This window comes from Penaeus chinensis, chromosome 28, assembly GCF_019202785.1.
Source record: "Penaeus chinensis breed Huanghai No. 1 chromosome 28, ASM1920278v2, whole genome shotgun sequence".
NCBI classification, from domain to species: domain Eukaryota; kingdom Metazoa; phylum Arthropoda; class Malacostraca; order Decapoda; family Penaeidae; genus Penaeus; species Penaeus chinensis.
The window spans coordinates 628,090-643,841 of record NC_061846.1 but is presented as its reverse complement, the minus strand read 5'-3'; the positions used below and the strand labels follow the sequence as shown (position 1 = coordinate 643,841).

The following is a 15,752-nucleotide window of genomic DNA, read 5'->3' as shown; positions in this document are numbered from 1 at the left end:
ATGGCAGTGTTTCTTTATTATAGGCTGGTTTGGTGGGCCTAAAGGTGGGCTGACCCCAGATTTCCTATGATAATTACACACATGATCTAAAAAAAAAAAAAAACAATTATAAATAGAATTTCTCAGAATTACGTAACAGACCAAAAGACTCTCCCCTTTTCAGCGCAGACGGGACTTTTGGTACCGAGGCGTGGACAGGGAGCGACAACAGATCCTTAACAGCCCTAAGAACAGAACTTTAAGATGGCAACACAACAGCAACCCTCCAGACCAACCCAGCTCACAAGGCACACGGTGAATGGCTTCCGGTACCAAGTAGCTGTGATCACAAAAGGGCGCGCAGTGTTTGTGCAGGCGGTTGAGTGGCTGTACCAAGGGGGGCCGTGTGTTAAGAGTCATTTCCTTAGTTTGGGAAACTCGAGAGCAGACTACAAGCGGAAGTTTAACAGTGAACAAAGGGCTCTGTTAGAAAAGGGTGCTCCGTTTAAGGAATTTGACATCTCTCTTCTCTACAACATTCTTCAACTTATGTGCGGACTGGCTGGCCCCAAGAACCCTGCTTGGACCTGTCCCCCTTCGGGTCAACCTTTGGAACATCTGCTTCATAAATTAAAACTGATGAGGAACCACATTGCGCACACAAATGATGTCCAGGAGATGTCGGACCAGGAGCTCTTAAAAAAGTTAAGAAAACTCAAATGTTTATTATCCAGAATCCTCCGACTGGCTGGGAACCGATGCGGAGTACATCCCCACATATTCCGTGATCAGGTTTGGGAAATCAAGCAGTATTTCCAAGGACTTCTGCAGAAAGTTAGAGAACCTCTAGAAAGCAGTGACCTGAATAACTTTCCACAGCTACAGCAAGAAATAAGGGTGTTTCAGGAAGCGCTTAGGAACAAAATAGAAGGAGATAGTCGGCAGGAACTTCATGGTCTCTACCCTCACCTGTGGGACGTGACTCTCGCTCAGTGGCTCTATCCGGATCTGAAAATCCAACCTAGTCTAAATTTCACCAACTTGGTAATCGTGGAAGACACGTCCACTCTGTCGCCATCTCAGGAGCAGAAGCATCAGCCTTGCAACATTTCCCACAAGAATCTTCTGCAGGTTAAGCAGCGAAATGGTCGCCTGCCTGAGGTGATCATAATATCAGGCGAAGGAGGAATAGGGAAGACCACACTGCTGAAGCACATGCTGGAGATGTGGGTGAGAGATCCTTCGCAAATTGAGGGACTTCAAGACGTTTCACTCTTACTATACTTGCAGCTGCGAGGCTGCACAATCAGCAGTTGGAATGACCTTCTCATGAGTCTCCTTCATAATACATTTCAGGGATCTGGACTTACCATTGATGTTTTTGTTGATCTGTTCCTTGCAATGAACATTGTTGTTCTGTTGGATGGTTATGATGAGGTGAGCAAGAAGGCAAAGAAACTCATTTCTGATCTCTTATGCTACCCGGGAAACATGCGTATTGTGATAACCACAAGACCAGGCTGTGCAAAAGAACTAACTCAGATAATGAAGAATAAAAGACAGGTGATTAATGTTGAAATCAAGGGGATACGGCGGGAAGACCGGGCGCCCTTCGTTGAAAACACTTTGGCTGCACTTGTGCAAGATGTAAGCCGCAGGGAAAAGCTGAAGGAGAAGATTGTCACAAATCTGAAAACTATTAATTTGGAAAAGGGAACTCCAGACATTCCTTTAACCCTCACGCTGGCAGTCATACGTGAGGTTGAGGCACCAGGCCAGAGCTCCCCAGATATCTATGGCGATTTGACAGCCCTTATGATGGACAAGATCAGGGAAAGACTGGCAAGAAAAGGCATTCATGGTGTCGATGAAAAAGTAAAACAATATCATGAATTCCAGAAGGCGGTTGCTCTCCGAGGTCTCAAGATACGTGAACATGACCTGTTGTCAGAGACAGTAGAAGATTTGAAAGCAAAATGTGAGAGTCTAAATTTGCCTTACAAGGAAATATTTTCTGGATTTCTTGTCTCAAAGAAATCCCGACAAGGTCTTTTTATCACTATTATTTGGTCCTTCCCACACAATCAGTTCCAAGAGTACTGGGCTGCTGGCTACATAACGACAGAGCTGTCAGCAATGCAGTTACCAGATTTGGCAAAGATACAAGAAATACCAACTTTGACTGACATTGAGAAAAGGAGAAAAATTTCTATGAGGGTATTACCGTTTGATGAAGAGATCGTGGAACTCATGTTGAAAAATAATCCTATATTGCAAATTTATGCAGATGGAGTTGAGGAAGCAAAACGGCTGTCATGGCTGAGTACATCGACAGAGACTGTAATATTACTGGTAGATATTTTGTTTAATATTACTCGTATTTTAGCAATGTCACATAAGGACCTACTAGACAAAGTTGCAACAGCTATTATCAGTTTAATCTTATACATTGACCAACTATCTCTAGAAGAATGTGACAGAATATTCCAAATGGTAATGGTTTCAGAACAACATCCAAAAATAGTGGAAGTGTGTGCCAGGCTACTGAGAGAGCGAGACATTCTGAGTATAGGTGGGAATTACCTGCCTGAACTTGTCCCTCTGGTCGACCACATGAAGCCTTGCTCCCTGGAAATATTTACGGAAAAGAAAGAAGAAGAACTGCGTCCGAACCAGCAAATTTACGCTCTCGAAAAGTTGGCTAAAAAGGACATAAGAATTAGCCTTCACATTCGTTCGATATGGGACACTGAAATGTCTGAGACCTGTCTCAAGATATTCACTTGTCGAGGAACTTTGGCCCAACTGATTAAGTTTAATGGCTCTTTGGCGGCGTCAGCCATGGACCTCCTCCCAGAGAGCCTCGGAGAGCTAAAAACCTATTCTGACAGGGAAGGGATGATGGCTTTGCTCAAGAGGCTTCCTCTCCTGCGGAAACTTCATGACTTGGGTGAGTTCCCACTTCACTGGACAGAAGTCATTGGGCTGATCTGTCAGTGGATCCATACAAATCTTTATGTTGAGGTAAGCCGGTTGATTATTTAAAAGGATTGGCTGTTTCAGCAGCAAAGGTCATTGTTAGCTTTTTTTTTTTTTTTTTTTACATTATTCCATATTTGGTGAAAGAATAAAAAATCAAAATGTAAAGTGGGAACACATGCTATGTAAATTTTGCAAGTCATTGATTCCATGAAATATTAGTTCCTTCTGGGGAGTTAAAAGATTCCTTATATCAAAATATTGTCCCAATATCTTTTCCAGTGTCTAAGCACATTAATTTACTGGGTTGTGATCCTTTATGAGGAGTACTAAGGAATGTTGCAGTATTCCTCCTGAAAAAGGTACGAATTTTTGCTCTCATTTTTTTTTTTTTTTTTTTTTTTTTTCACCTTATCGTTTCTCTCAGGCAGAAAGAGGGAATCCTAGACAGGTATAGAACACGGCATTGTTGGAGAGGAAAGAACATTGTATTTATGGTAATTCAAGTTCATCTTTAAAATGCTACCACTTAGCTAATACAGACTTGTGCTGTCTGAAATGAGATTTATTCATTTTCAAGGAAACGTAGTTAACTCTGGCGAAAGAGTACTCCGGCTCAGGCTCTATGGCTTCCCCATGTAATAGACTAAGGTCTGTCCACAAGCATAGTTATCCTAGCATTGATTGTGACTCTAGACAGTGTTGCGATTAATATTTCCACAAAAATACAAGATTGGACTCTAAAATTGCTAGACATAAGAGTAAAGGCTCTACATTTTTCCCCTAGAAGCAACTTAAATAAACACTGAATATAGAATAAACTGAAATTTTCCCTACTAGATCACAACTCGCTAGATTGGCAACACTGGATCTAGAATTAGACAAGGGTAGTGATTCGGCAGCTTTAGAGTTCCATCTGTTCCATCTGCAAGAATTGGTTCTGTGTCTGTTACTCTGGCAATGGAAGCCTCGTGTCGAGTTGTCGCATATGCTTTTCCTCTGAGACAGTGAGAGGAAAATGAAAGATAGATACATCATTCAGACGTTCACTTGTCCGAACAGTCATGAAGGAATGCTGAGCCTACCACCTTTTCAGACTTCTCTGGATCACTGACAAAAGCCGAGATAGAGCTTCTGCCAAAAGTCCTTCAGCAGTTAGATGTCACAACAGATGGGGAAGGCCTGCGGGCCCTTGCTAGGAGGCTGCCGCATCTCAAGTGTCTTTACTGCCTAGGTAAGAGTTCTTGGTCCTTTGTGATATGTGTTGAATTCTTTATGACGTGTATGAATGGGGATGGTGAATCAGTTTAGCTAAGAGACAGTAAACACAATATCAAGAAAGTCATTGTAGTTGTAATTATCGCGTTTAAGCTTCAAACTTGTGAAATCTGTGAAAACTGCATCTATGACAACCATTCATTTCCTTCTCAGAAATATGCCTGCTGGATTGTCCCGCGCCTGACACACTGCTTGCCTTGCCATACGAAGGGTTCTTGAAGCTGAACCTGCGGAAGGTCTCCCCCCCACATTGGCTGTGGGTGTGCGACGCCCTGCAGGTGCTCCTGACCACGCGAACGGAGAAGGCCCTTGTCCTGTTCCCTCCTTGCTGCGGTTGGTCCCTCTCTTTCATCCCTGTTTTCTGCAACGGGTGGTTTTCTGTCTTACTAAATGTATGGACTTGTTCCCTTCATTATGTTAGGTGGTGTTTCGCGCTTACTATACTCTGTCCATTTTCATGGAAGGAAGTAATGGCTACTCACCCTGGGCTCTAGCGTCCTCTGGTCACTTTAGAAAAAATAATAATTATGTAGTGTTTGAAGGCAGCAAATTTCAGTAGCAAAGTAATACAGATGTTTGTATATACATTTCCAAAATCTAAAATTATGTTAGCACAGATATGAGGAACCAGGTGAGTAGAATGATGATAATAAGCAAGAAGTAAAAAACAGTTTGCGAATAGGACAACTTCCATGGTTCGGGTTGAGTTGCCAGTTGGTCCTTTTCTGAGACTGGACGTACTGTAGGTGGTGATCCCCTTCTATCTGCATTATGTGGTGCTCCACTTACTTCCTCTTAAGATCCTGAAGTCATAGTCGACCTTCCTCAGCCTTTGCCACAGCGCTCATGTCACCTTGCCTTATGACAGATGAAATTTTCGAGACGATTGAAGAAGAGCTGATCCGACGCGAGACGATCAGCGTCCGGTCCTTCGTGTCTTGGCCAAAGCAGATTAATATCGAAAGGAAAAAAGGACCAAAAGTATCCGGAAGAGGTGAGTTTTTCTTCTGTGGGTTTTAGGATTTTGGTTTGAAGTCTGTCCGCCACATTTCCCTGAGGATTCGCAGGATAATCCTAATTTGCCATCGGTTGCCTGTTCTCTTGGAAGTGCATGATAGCAGATTTTAAGAGAAACAGTAAAACGATGATTGAAACATTTCATTTCTCTCTCTAGAACTTTCGAACGCTCGGACTCTCGGACTTCCTAAGGAAACCAGAATGAAATGTAATTAATATTCTCAAAAATGATCTTTATATTCAGAGAAAGATAGCATTTATTAAACAACCAATGCCTGTTTCATGTCTTCCAGGTTACTGCACTGTGACCTAAGAGGAGCCACCGAAGGAAGTCCTGAGAGACAGGCGGAGAGATAGACCTACAGCTGCAAGGCAATGCAAGGCAGGGAGCACAGAGAAGTAAATGAAGTTGAGATAAAGTAATTGACTGATGGGAAGCGATGGAGGCCCAACAAAGACTAGGGATACCGAAGGAACCGCAATAAAGAATAGGAATAGGGAGCGAAGGAGACTCGATAAAGAACGGATGAAAGAATGGAACCCAGTAGTCTCCCTTCCCCCAGCAGTGCCATGTAGTCTTCTCTTCTTTTTCCACACAAGTCTATTTGTGCTACACAGTCCTCTCATTATTTATATTTTTGTGCCAAACTCTGTGTCATGCAGTCTCTCTCTCTCTCTCTTTCTCTCTCTCTCTCTCTCTCTCTCTCTCTCTCTCTCTCTCTCTCTCTTTCTTTCTTTCTCTCTCTCTCTCTCTCTCTCTCTTTCTCTTTCTCTTTCTCTTTCTCTCTCTCTCTCTCTCTCTCTCTCTCTCTCTCTCTCTCTCTCTCTCTCTTTCTCTTTCTCTCTCTCTCTCTCTCTCTCTCTCTCTCTCTCTCTCTCTCTCTCTCTCTCTCTTTCTCTTTCTCTTTCTCTTTCTCTTTTTCTCTCTCTCTCTTTCTCTTTCTCTCTCTCTTTCTCTCTCTCTCTCTCTCTCTCTCTCTCTCTCTCTCTCTCTCTATATATATATATATATATATATATATATATGTATACATATATATATATATATCTTTGTCTTTGTCTTTGTCTTTCTCTCCCTCTATCTCTCTCTCACTCTCTCTATCTATCTATCTATCTATCTCTTTGTCTTTCTCTCTCTCTCTCTCTCTCTCTCTCTCTATATATATATATATATATATATATATATACATATATATATATATATATATATATGTATACATATATATATATATATATATATATATATATCTTTGTCTTTGTCTTTGTCTTTCTCTCCCTCTATCTCTCTCTCACTCTCTCTATCTATCTATCTATCTATCTCTTTGTCTTTCTCTCTCTCTCTCTCTCTCTCTCTATATATATATATATATATACATATATATATATATATATATATATATATATATATATATATATATATATATATAGCTATGTTTCAGTCGCAGGCTATGTTTTGGTTTAGTGTAAATTAATTATGCCTCAAGTTAAGTTTCACAAATTATATTATGAAGTTCAGAAGGGTTATCGTACAGGTGTCCTAGTATTGATTCAGGACTTATGTGTTTCACAATAGATATATTTTTCCAGTAATGTAATTCATCATAGTGTCTGAAATAAAAGCTCCAGTGTTTGATTACCCAATATAAAAAGTTCCCATGTTTGATTGCCCTTTTTTGAAACGGGATTTAAGGACGCTTTCCCCATGGCTCCCCAAAGTTAGGGCCAACTCATGCGCTGTGAACTGCACCTGAGTCGGCCTACAGCCTGCACCCGGGCATCGGCCGCCGTGACCCGACCCGCCAGACAGACACTCAGACAGAGGGACTAATGATTATTGTGGACGGATTTACTGTGATATTGATATTTATGGTAAGGATAATGACACTGATGGCTATGAGGCAGACAGACAGAGGGGCTAATGATTATTGAGGACTAATGTTCAATGATGTTGATAATTATGATAAAGATAATGATACTGGTGATTGTAATAATAATAGTATTGATAATAATGAGGAGGATTATGCGAGGAGGCATACACACTTAAGGGGTAATGATTATTGAAGACGAATAAACTCTGTTATTAATAATTATATTAAAGATGTTGATAAGCAATATCATAATAATAAGAATAGTGATTGTAATGATTTTAATGACAATGATGATAATGCTAGCAGTATCTATGATAATCGTAATCATTATTGTCATTATTATCATCAACACCGTTATGATGTTAATGATATGAGAATTGTGATTATAAAGATAATAGGAACAATGATAGCAGTAAAATGCTAACGAGAGTATTGATAAAGATAGTGATAATGATAATACCGAACAAATTCTTAATAGTCCATTTCCATATAGGGGATAAAAAATACTTTGCAGTGATGTTTACCCAGTGGATAATATTTTTTAGTTCGTTACCCTCATCGATTATGTCTCTAATAGATTCTGTGACCTTTTTCTTAATTTTTTTTCTTCGTTCTTTTTTCGTAACTCTATAATTTTCACTCGTCACTGAATTTTCATAATCCCTTCAATGAGAATTATTTCTTGACAAAACCTTAAAATACCAATACACACTATAATTTCCAGAAATGAAATCAGAATCCATCATCATGCCACAAAAATAACTGTACATTTAAGAATAAATTCACACAATAAAAAACAACCCCCATATATGTTCCATTCCGAACCCCAAACAGCCGAATAGTGTAGGCTCGTCGTCCGTCCCCGGCAGTGAGCAAGATGGCGTCGTTGGTGAGGCTCGGCGGACGAGTGATTCGCCTAAATCCCTCCGCTTTCCGGCCGTGCGCCGTCAGGGCGGCGGGAATTTCCACCTCCAAGAAGAACAAGGACACCGTGAACCTCTCGGACGCCCTCGTGGGACAGGTCAAGACGCAGCAGCAGACAGAGGCCGTGGCAGAGAAAGTGAGTGGGTCCGGGGTTGTTATTTTGCAGATTCTGGGCAGGAAAATTGGGGTATTTTTTGTATTAATAGTTTTGTCAGATTTCTGTATCGTTATTTTTGCCTGTGTGCATGGGTGTAGTTTTCACATGCGTTTGAGGGAAGGACTCGTATTCGTTGTTTTTTTCTGAGGAAGATTTTACCTTGTTTGGGGATCAGCTGTTTGCCCGAACGCGGCTTCTTTCTAAAGGCTCGGGGAAGCAGTTCGGGCGAGGGGGAGGGCCATGGCCTTCCAAGGGACCCGAGGGAATCTGCACGGAGCCTTCGCGTAACTGACCGCGACGATTCCGGCATCGATGGCTTCCTCTGGGCCTCTGAGGACACGCCGCAAACGGCTCATTCTTGGCCCTGATGGCGGGGGAGGCATCAGAGGGACTAGGGATATTGCTGTGTAAACTGCGGCCCCCTGACCCCCGCCAAGGAAAACAAAGACTCCTCCACGTGTTCATGGTAAGATAGTGTCGGACACGCTGCGGCGAGCACTCCCACTTGTCAGGCGTGGAGTATTTTGTCATCCATTGTGAGGGTCAGGGCCACAATATAGTACTGATTCTGCGGAGTCTGTATTCATATTTTACCCCACAATATCCGAGGTACCTCTCATAATTCCCTCTCTTGCTGCTCGGCCACTGCGCACCTACGTCACAATACGTCACAACGAATCGTGTATTCTACTATTTTAGCCTTTCATGTTCATCTCGTACGTATCTAATCTTAATACTTTTGCTTATGTAAACTTCAGATGTTATTGAAAATATTATTTTTGTTTCAATATGACCTTGTTTCGTCAGTTAAGGCATATGTTTATATATTTTTTTTAAATGATTTAATTTCATACTTTGCGCGTGTAAACTAAGGATGGCCATTTTGACAGCCGGTCAGTTTCAAGTATGTCTAACCGGTGTCAAGACTGTGACAGTGGCTTTGGTGCGTTTTACTAAAATTCAGCCGAAACTGAGGAAGTAATTCGCTTTTATAGAGAACAAGGTCTTTTACTAAATACAATTGAGTGTGCAAAGTGTGGGGCAGACTGCCAAACAGATATAAAGAAAAAACTATTCAGATGTGACAAATCTTAAGAATATAAACAATAGGCGTGTAAGATGCCAGTTTCAAACGAATTCTTCTTTACCGTAGCTCGCCTGTACCCTCCACACTAAGGTATGTAAAATGATTACGGTAAAGCTAGTGTTCAATGTCCGGGGGTGGAGCCCCCAATAGAGAAATACGGCGATCAGGAGGGTGTCTGGGGGCGGAGCCCTCGATAGGGAAATACGGCGATCGGGTGGGGGTCTGGGGTCAGTTAGGGAAACACGGCAATTGGGAGGGGGTGGGGGGCTTATTTTTCAGTGGTCTTGTAAATCGTGCATTTAGAATATGCTTGTTTGTTCGTTCGAGGCCGTAACGCCGATTCGAATCTCCTGCGAATGATTTTTGGCTCGAGTTTTTCATTTTTTTACTTTCTTTATCATTTAAATTAAGATTCTTGGCTCGGGTTTTCTATTTTTTCTACTTTCTTTATCATTTAAATTACGATTCTTGGCTCAGGTTTTTATTACTTTTATTGCCGTTCCTTAGCAATCTCCTCGATATTCACCCCCCCCCCCCCCCCAACCCCCGGGATCCCCCAAGATTCTTGACTGGAGTTCAGGACTTTGTCTCTGACGGGTGCAGTCCTTTTATAAATATTTATCCCTCCCTCTCCTCTCTCCTCCCTTGTACCCCTTCAATCTTCATCTTAATCATCTTTTCCCTCTTCCTCCCCTCCCCCTCCTTTAACCCCCTTCCCGACGGGTCACACCTATAGGCGTGAAAACAAACCGCTCGAAATGTGGCGTGCGGCTGTATGTCGCCGCGGCGCGCCAAAGCACTCCAAGGCAGTGATTCGGCTTAATTACAGCACAGCTAGTGGCATCTCCACAGTTTTACTTTGCCTACATTTGTGAGCACTTGTCTATAAAACTCTAATACCTCTATCAATGTCAGTAGTTTGGCAGTCTTATTTGTTATTTCCACAATACTCCTTATTTATCTTCCTCCAGTTTTAACAATTTCTATAGTTTGGTTTTGAAGTAAGGGTTAATGTTACCGAGAGCGATGCACGGAGGTAGAGCAAAATGGACATTGCCATCTTGTATAGTGTAAAAAATAGAGTAGGAATGAATACAACTAAATCTGCAGCGGCCTCATATTTCCCGGGAAATGACAAAAATAGGCTCTGTATGGCACCGCTCTGAGACTAAGTCCCCATCCATGTTTACCTTGCCAGGACCAAAACAAATGTGACGCGTAACTCATTATTGCGATCTATAAAGTAGTCCATGTATTACTACACACTTGTGAAAACGATTATTTTGTAATTACCAGAGTCTGTTTTTCTGAGTTCATGTATTTAATTAATGGTTTTACTTTTCTTATACTACTTTAACGTGCTTTGGTAATTATTTACACTATTTTGCACATGCGCCTTTTTCCACCAGTAGATTTAACCAACCGTGAGACACCATTCGTTCCGAAACGCGGGTGAGAAGTGTTACATTTTAAGTGTGTTGCGTCGATTCTGGGTCATTTTTAAAGCCATATAGGGTATATATAGAGCAAATAGACATTAGCATCTATCTCAGCCTGATATTTGAGCCCAACAAGTGCCCCAAATGTGGAAAAAAGTGATTAGAAACCAGGGAATTCAGACCATAGAAGGAAGCCAAGAAAAGTTTGGTCTCTCGTTATATAAAGGTATGTGGGTTTACCTGGGGGTTCAGAGGGCAGAGCCCCATGGCTAGTGAATATATAGATCGTATTTTCTTAAAGCCACAGGGGTCTAGGTGGCATAGCCCCCTGGCTAGGTGCATATAATTAGGCTAGGCTAGGTTAGGTTTATATAATACCACGGGGGTGCAGGGGGCAGAGCCCCCTGTCTAGAGAATATATAGATCGTAGTGTATAAAAGCAACAGGGTTAAGGTTAGGTTGGTTTATTGGTTAGGACGCATTGTACGATTACCACAAGTGATCTGGATTATTTGAAATCCCGTAGATTTTTACCAAACATTGGGTTTGATTCTTGTAGAGTTTTTCGAAAGTTGGCGCATCGATCCGTAGACTTTCAAAGATGGCGGGGGCATCCACAGAGTTTCACAGGGTGATTTCTATTGTTTTTTGTGCTTTTCGGGACAGAAATTTGGCCCGGGTTTTAAAAAAATTGACTTTTTAAAGTTTCATAAATCACTTTCTTCGATTTCTGCAGGTTCCTATTGACATCCAGTACCATCCATTATTCCCCCCTTCAACCCCCGGTTCACACTTATCCCCCAAGATCATTGGGTAGAGGAAGCATCAAAAAAATCTGATTTTGGAACTTAGTCTCTGGGAGTGAGCATTGCTCTCGGTAACAATTACTGAAGTACAATATTTTCATTTCATTTATACAAAGGGCAATGAAGTTTATATTTTTTTGGATTTCCAGTATAACCAGTGTATTACTGTAGCTATGGGATTTATGGGACCATCTTCAATTGCAGCAGAGCATTAGCAGTTATTATTTTGTGTTTTAATTTTCAAGGGGCTGGCTCCTCCTAAAACTTAGTCTGTTTTGGCTCCACCCTAATAACCTCCAGCTAACCCCATACTGACGGGCCACGCGCTGAGGCGTCATAACAAACCACTCGATCAGTGGAGTGCGGCTGTACGCGCCGCAGGTACACTCAAAGTCGGCTCATTGCCATTAATCTCCAGAGCATAGTTTTTCTTTTTCTCTCCTTTTCGTTTCTTTTCTTTTCTTTTCTTTTTTTTTCTTCTTTCTACACCCGTCAGTAAGGAGTTAAGTATTATATAATTTCTCTCTCTCTCTCTCTCTCTCTCTCTCTCTCTCTCTCTCTCTCTCTCTCTCTCTCTCTCTCTCTCTCTCTCTCTCTCTCTCTCTCTCTCTCTCTCTCCTGGCTTGTGTTCAGAGCAGAGACAAAAGCCCATTTTTGTCTTTATGCTTCTTACAGTATTTTAATTTAAAAAAATATTTTAGTTTAATTATTTTATTTACTTTCTTTACACCTACCGTGGATGGCTCCAGAAGTGCTTAGTCATTAAGGAAACACTTACTTACCTGATTGCTTTTTTCCTCAATGACTAGAAGATTTCAGAGAAGTTTTAAAATGCCTCATGTTGTCTGTTGTTGTCAAAATGAATCCAGTTTTCATTTTCCCTGCAGATTTGTGGTTTTCAAATTATGGTAATTTTTCATGAATTTAGCAAAAACTCCGGCCATTAACCTTGGGGGCCCTCTTGGGAATCAGGAAATGACTCCCTAAAGACCCTTCCCCCATCAGCATATATCCCTAGCCAGGGCTCCCATGTACTCCCACCCAATTGCCATGATCACTATCTGTTGCAACGTGTTTTCTTTATTTCGGACACAGTTCAGTATTTCTAATAGCACATCTGTTTTAACAAAGACACGCAAGTCAGTTGCTTACCAGTTGCTACTGCAAGTACCATAGTATGGTCACATTATGTAAACATATACCTAAGTCAGCTCCCCAATCCCTATCCTACAGGCTTGATGGACCTGTGAAAAATCTTCTTCTTCTTCTTCTTTTTAGGTGGAGGGAGGGGGAAAGTGTGAAAAAAATCTGAATGTTTTGTTTTTGTTATAATATTCTCAGCTTCATGGTGTACTGTGTGTGTGATGATCACAGATTCCTCTGGGCCACATGATATTACAGCAACAAAAATATTTTGGCAGGATGGTAAATCTCTAAGGTGTAGGATGAGTGTGTTCCATGTCTTCTGTTTCCCATACCAAAATCAATACAGGAATCGTACCCATGTCGTCCCAATACTTCTGAACTACACAATTCCCTAAACAGTAAGCAACATGAAACAGTCCTAACTTTCAATTAACCATGAAAACTACTATGAAATGAAAAGGCTATCTTCAGAGAGGAATTGAATGCCCAGAAATTTAGGTTTTATTATGTTATTGCAAGCACCATATATCTCTTATCAAAAACTTTTTTTCTTTCTTCTTCTTTCTTTCATCTTTTCAAGTGGCTCAAAGTTTCATAGATGAAAAGTCATCACAGTTTATCAAGTCATGTTGTCCTGCTCTATAATTGTACTACTTGAGGAGAGAATGATAATGAAAATAAAATCCCTTTTTCTCTTTAACAAGTGAGAGAAATGAGTAAATAAAGCCTTGTCCTAACCCTTTCATTGTAATATCTCAGTATATTGTTAATCCATATAATATTTTGTATTATATACATTAATGCTAATATTATACTGAATGTGTCTGTCTCTGTCAGTCTTTGCTTTGTCTCATGCTGGAAAGATATTGAATGCATTTTACAGTAATTATATTCACTTTTATGTTTAGAATCAAGACCAGTATTCTGCCACAACACATCCAAGGTATTAGATAATTTCATGCTATACTCATTCTATTTCCTTCATCACTTGCTCTTCAGTGGTTCTTAATGTCTTCCTCCCCCTGCAGAACTGGATCAGCTGGGGCTTCAGCTATGAGTCAGAGACCAAGGACAACACGGTGATGCACTTGACCTTCTTCTGCTCCGTCACGCTGTGCCTCGTATTTGGTGGCTTCATCTGGGCTTACTTGCCTGATTACAGGTACAGACGTATTGAATTATTGGTTCAATAGATGCGAATATTAGTTAGGATGAAGTCATTAGTTTTCTGTAATATCTGAAAGGTTGTCCTACGTTTTCCTCTTTTTTCCTTTTTTTTTTTTTTTTTTTCCTCTTTTCTCTCTCTCTCTCTCTCTCTCTCTCTCTCTCTCTCTCTCTCTTTTCTTATTTAGATCATGATCATGAAACAGGCTGACTTGAGATGATCCATCAGAAGTATGCTCTTCTAGCCAAAGCCAGTATCCTAGCAATTACTAGAAATTATTGTTGCCTTTGGGAGGAATGTTAACCCTAAGGATAGTGTGGAAATTGCTATAAGAATTTGTGATTATTATTCAGGTTAACAGATATTAAGAGACACTATCCATTAGTTTATTACATCTGGGGTTCACCTCTCATGAGCACATATTACCCAGCATTGTTATTTTTAAGTCTGTGGTGCAAGGGACAGTGAGCAGTAAGTCATCTTCTCTTTTTCTTCATTATACACTCTTAAACTTGATTTGTTTACCATACTGTGTGCATATCAGACAATATTTCCATTCTGTAGGGCAGGATTCTAAGTGTTTGGGGGTATTTAATATTAGATCATTGACTAGCATTGTTATTCCATATTTCAAAACCAGAACAAAATAAGTATAAATTACCATTGGTATTTCACCCTTTGTCACAAATTAGCACTTTTTAAAAATAAATCATAGTATTTTTTTTTGTGTGTGTGTGTGGGCTATTTCTTATAATCCATAGCTAAATTATATCCAAGCTGTTGACATCTTTGGAAGTCCTATTAGCAACCAATAGGACTGGTGACAATGCTGTGGACAATCAAGTGAATGGATTATGGAACCATACTTGGCAGTCCATTGGGGGTCTAGAATTGTTGAATGGTTAAGAATCCCTGCTTTTAGGTGTGCAGGTCCTCACTGTTTCATACAATAAAAAAAATAGTCATTGTGTCATTAAAGATAAAAGTATGTGACCAAAACTTCAAAACTCATGTTCTTAGAATCCTCAGGTTCAGGGAAATTTACTACAAAAAGCCGTCTGACCAAGCCTTCCCTGTGTTTCAGAATGGTTGACTGGGCGCAGCGTGAGGGCTACCTAGAGCTGAGACGACGAGAGGCTGAGGGGCTTCCCTTGATCGACGCGAACCTGGTCAGCATCGACAAAATTCAGCTGCCAGAAGACGAGGAGCTCGGAGACACCGAGATCATCATCTAAAAAGGAAAACCTGTTTATGAGAGGAGCGTCATTTCTTTTGCTTCAGAGAGCATCTGAGATTCCTTATAATTGGCTCAAAACAGGTCTTAGTATTTATTGTAATTTTTACATATTTCCTTGCAGGTGTTAATGAATGCAAGAAATCCTTGGTGTCCATTTTGTAAATATCTATAATATGTTTAAATGAAATATATATACACCACATAATTCTTATCTGGATTTTTATTAGATACCATTAAATTTAAAAACCAACTCCTAAATTATATACATGAAAGCTAACAGCTTCTAAACTGCTACCCGACATCCACAAAACCCCGGAATACAACTAATGTGGCAGATAATCACAAAAGGAAAATGTATTTGAAAACTGCTTTCTCATTCTGTAACTATGAGTAATCGGGTAGTTAATGAATACTGAAAACAGGTACTGCACTGTGCTCATGTGTTATTTTCCTTAAAAATCAGCCAATGAGTCATCTGTTACAAACCAACAGTAGTTCTAGCCTTTCAAAAATAAAGAAAAATTACCTGCGATATTTATTAATTATAACATCTATAATTTAGAGAAAATTAATGGATGGAACCAATAAAATTACATAAACATGAGTATAAGGGTAATGGAACAGCCTGCCCCAGTGTAAGGCTTTCTTCATTGCTAAACTCACCATCCAC

The 15,752-nt window shown here is 40.4% G+C and overlaps 2 protein-coding genes across 5 annotated transcripts in view; both read left to right on the top strand.

The window, feature by feature from the left end:
* Positions 1-8,088, top strand: part of LOC125039943 — a 10,585-nt gene extending 2,497 nt beyond the window's left edge. The window contains exons 2-6 of one of the 4 annotated variants that reach the window (XM_047634335.1): positions 164-2,929; positions 4,055-4,192; positions 4,390-4,569; positions 5,105-5,230; positions 5,547-5,975. In XM_047634335.1, coding sequence (XP_047490291.1) covers positions 244-2,929; positions 4,055-4,192; positions 4,390-4,569; positions 5,105-5,230; positions 5,547-5,566 — 3,150 coding nt within the window. In that variant the 5' untranslated portion in view covers positions 164-243 and the 3' untranslated portion in view covers positions 5,567-5,975. Of the gene's footprint in view, positions 1-163; positions 2,930-4,054; positions 4,193-4,389; positions 4,570-5,104; positions 5,231-5,546; positions 5,976-7,955 lie in introns of those variants that run through there. The other 3 variants (XM_047634334.1, XM_047634337.1, XM_047634336.1) reach the window with 3 other exon arrangements.
* LOC125039944 (NADH dehydrogenase [ubiquinone] 1 beta subcomplex subunit 11, mitochondrial-like) lies at positions 7,970-15,293 on the top strand. Its single transcript, XM_047634338.1, has 3 exons — positions 7,970-8,181; positions 13,709-13,842; positions 14,930-15,293. Exons 1-3 carry the CDS (start codon positions 7,999-8,001, stop codon positions 15,078-15,080), a joined length of 468 nt encoding a protein of 155 aa, XP_047490294.1. The 5' UTR covers positions 7,970-7,998; the 3' UTR covers positions 15,081-15,293.
* The last annotated feature ends 459 nt before the right edge of the window (positions 15,294-15,752 follow it).

Coding starts and splice junctions, on each gene's coding strand:
- LOC125039944 (XM_047634338.1), top strand. CDS start 7,999: ATGGCGTCGTTGGTGAGGCTCGGCGGACGAGTGATTCGCCTAAATCCC. Junction 8,182..13,708: donor CAGAGGCCGTGGCAGAGAAA/GTGAGTGGGTCC, acceptor CTCCCCCTGCAG/AACTGGATCAGCTGGGGCTT. Junction 13,843..14,929: donor GCTTACTTGCCTGATTACAG/GTACAGACGTAT, acceptor CCTGTGTTTCAG/AATGGTTGACTGGGCGCAGC.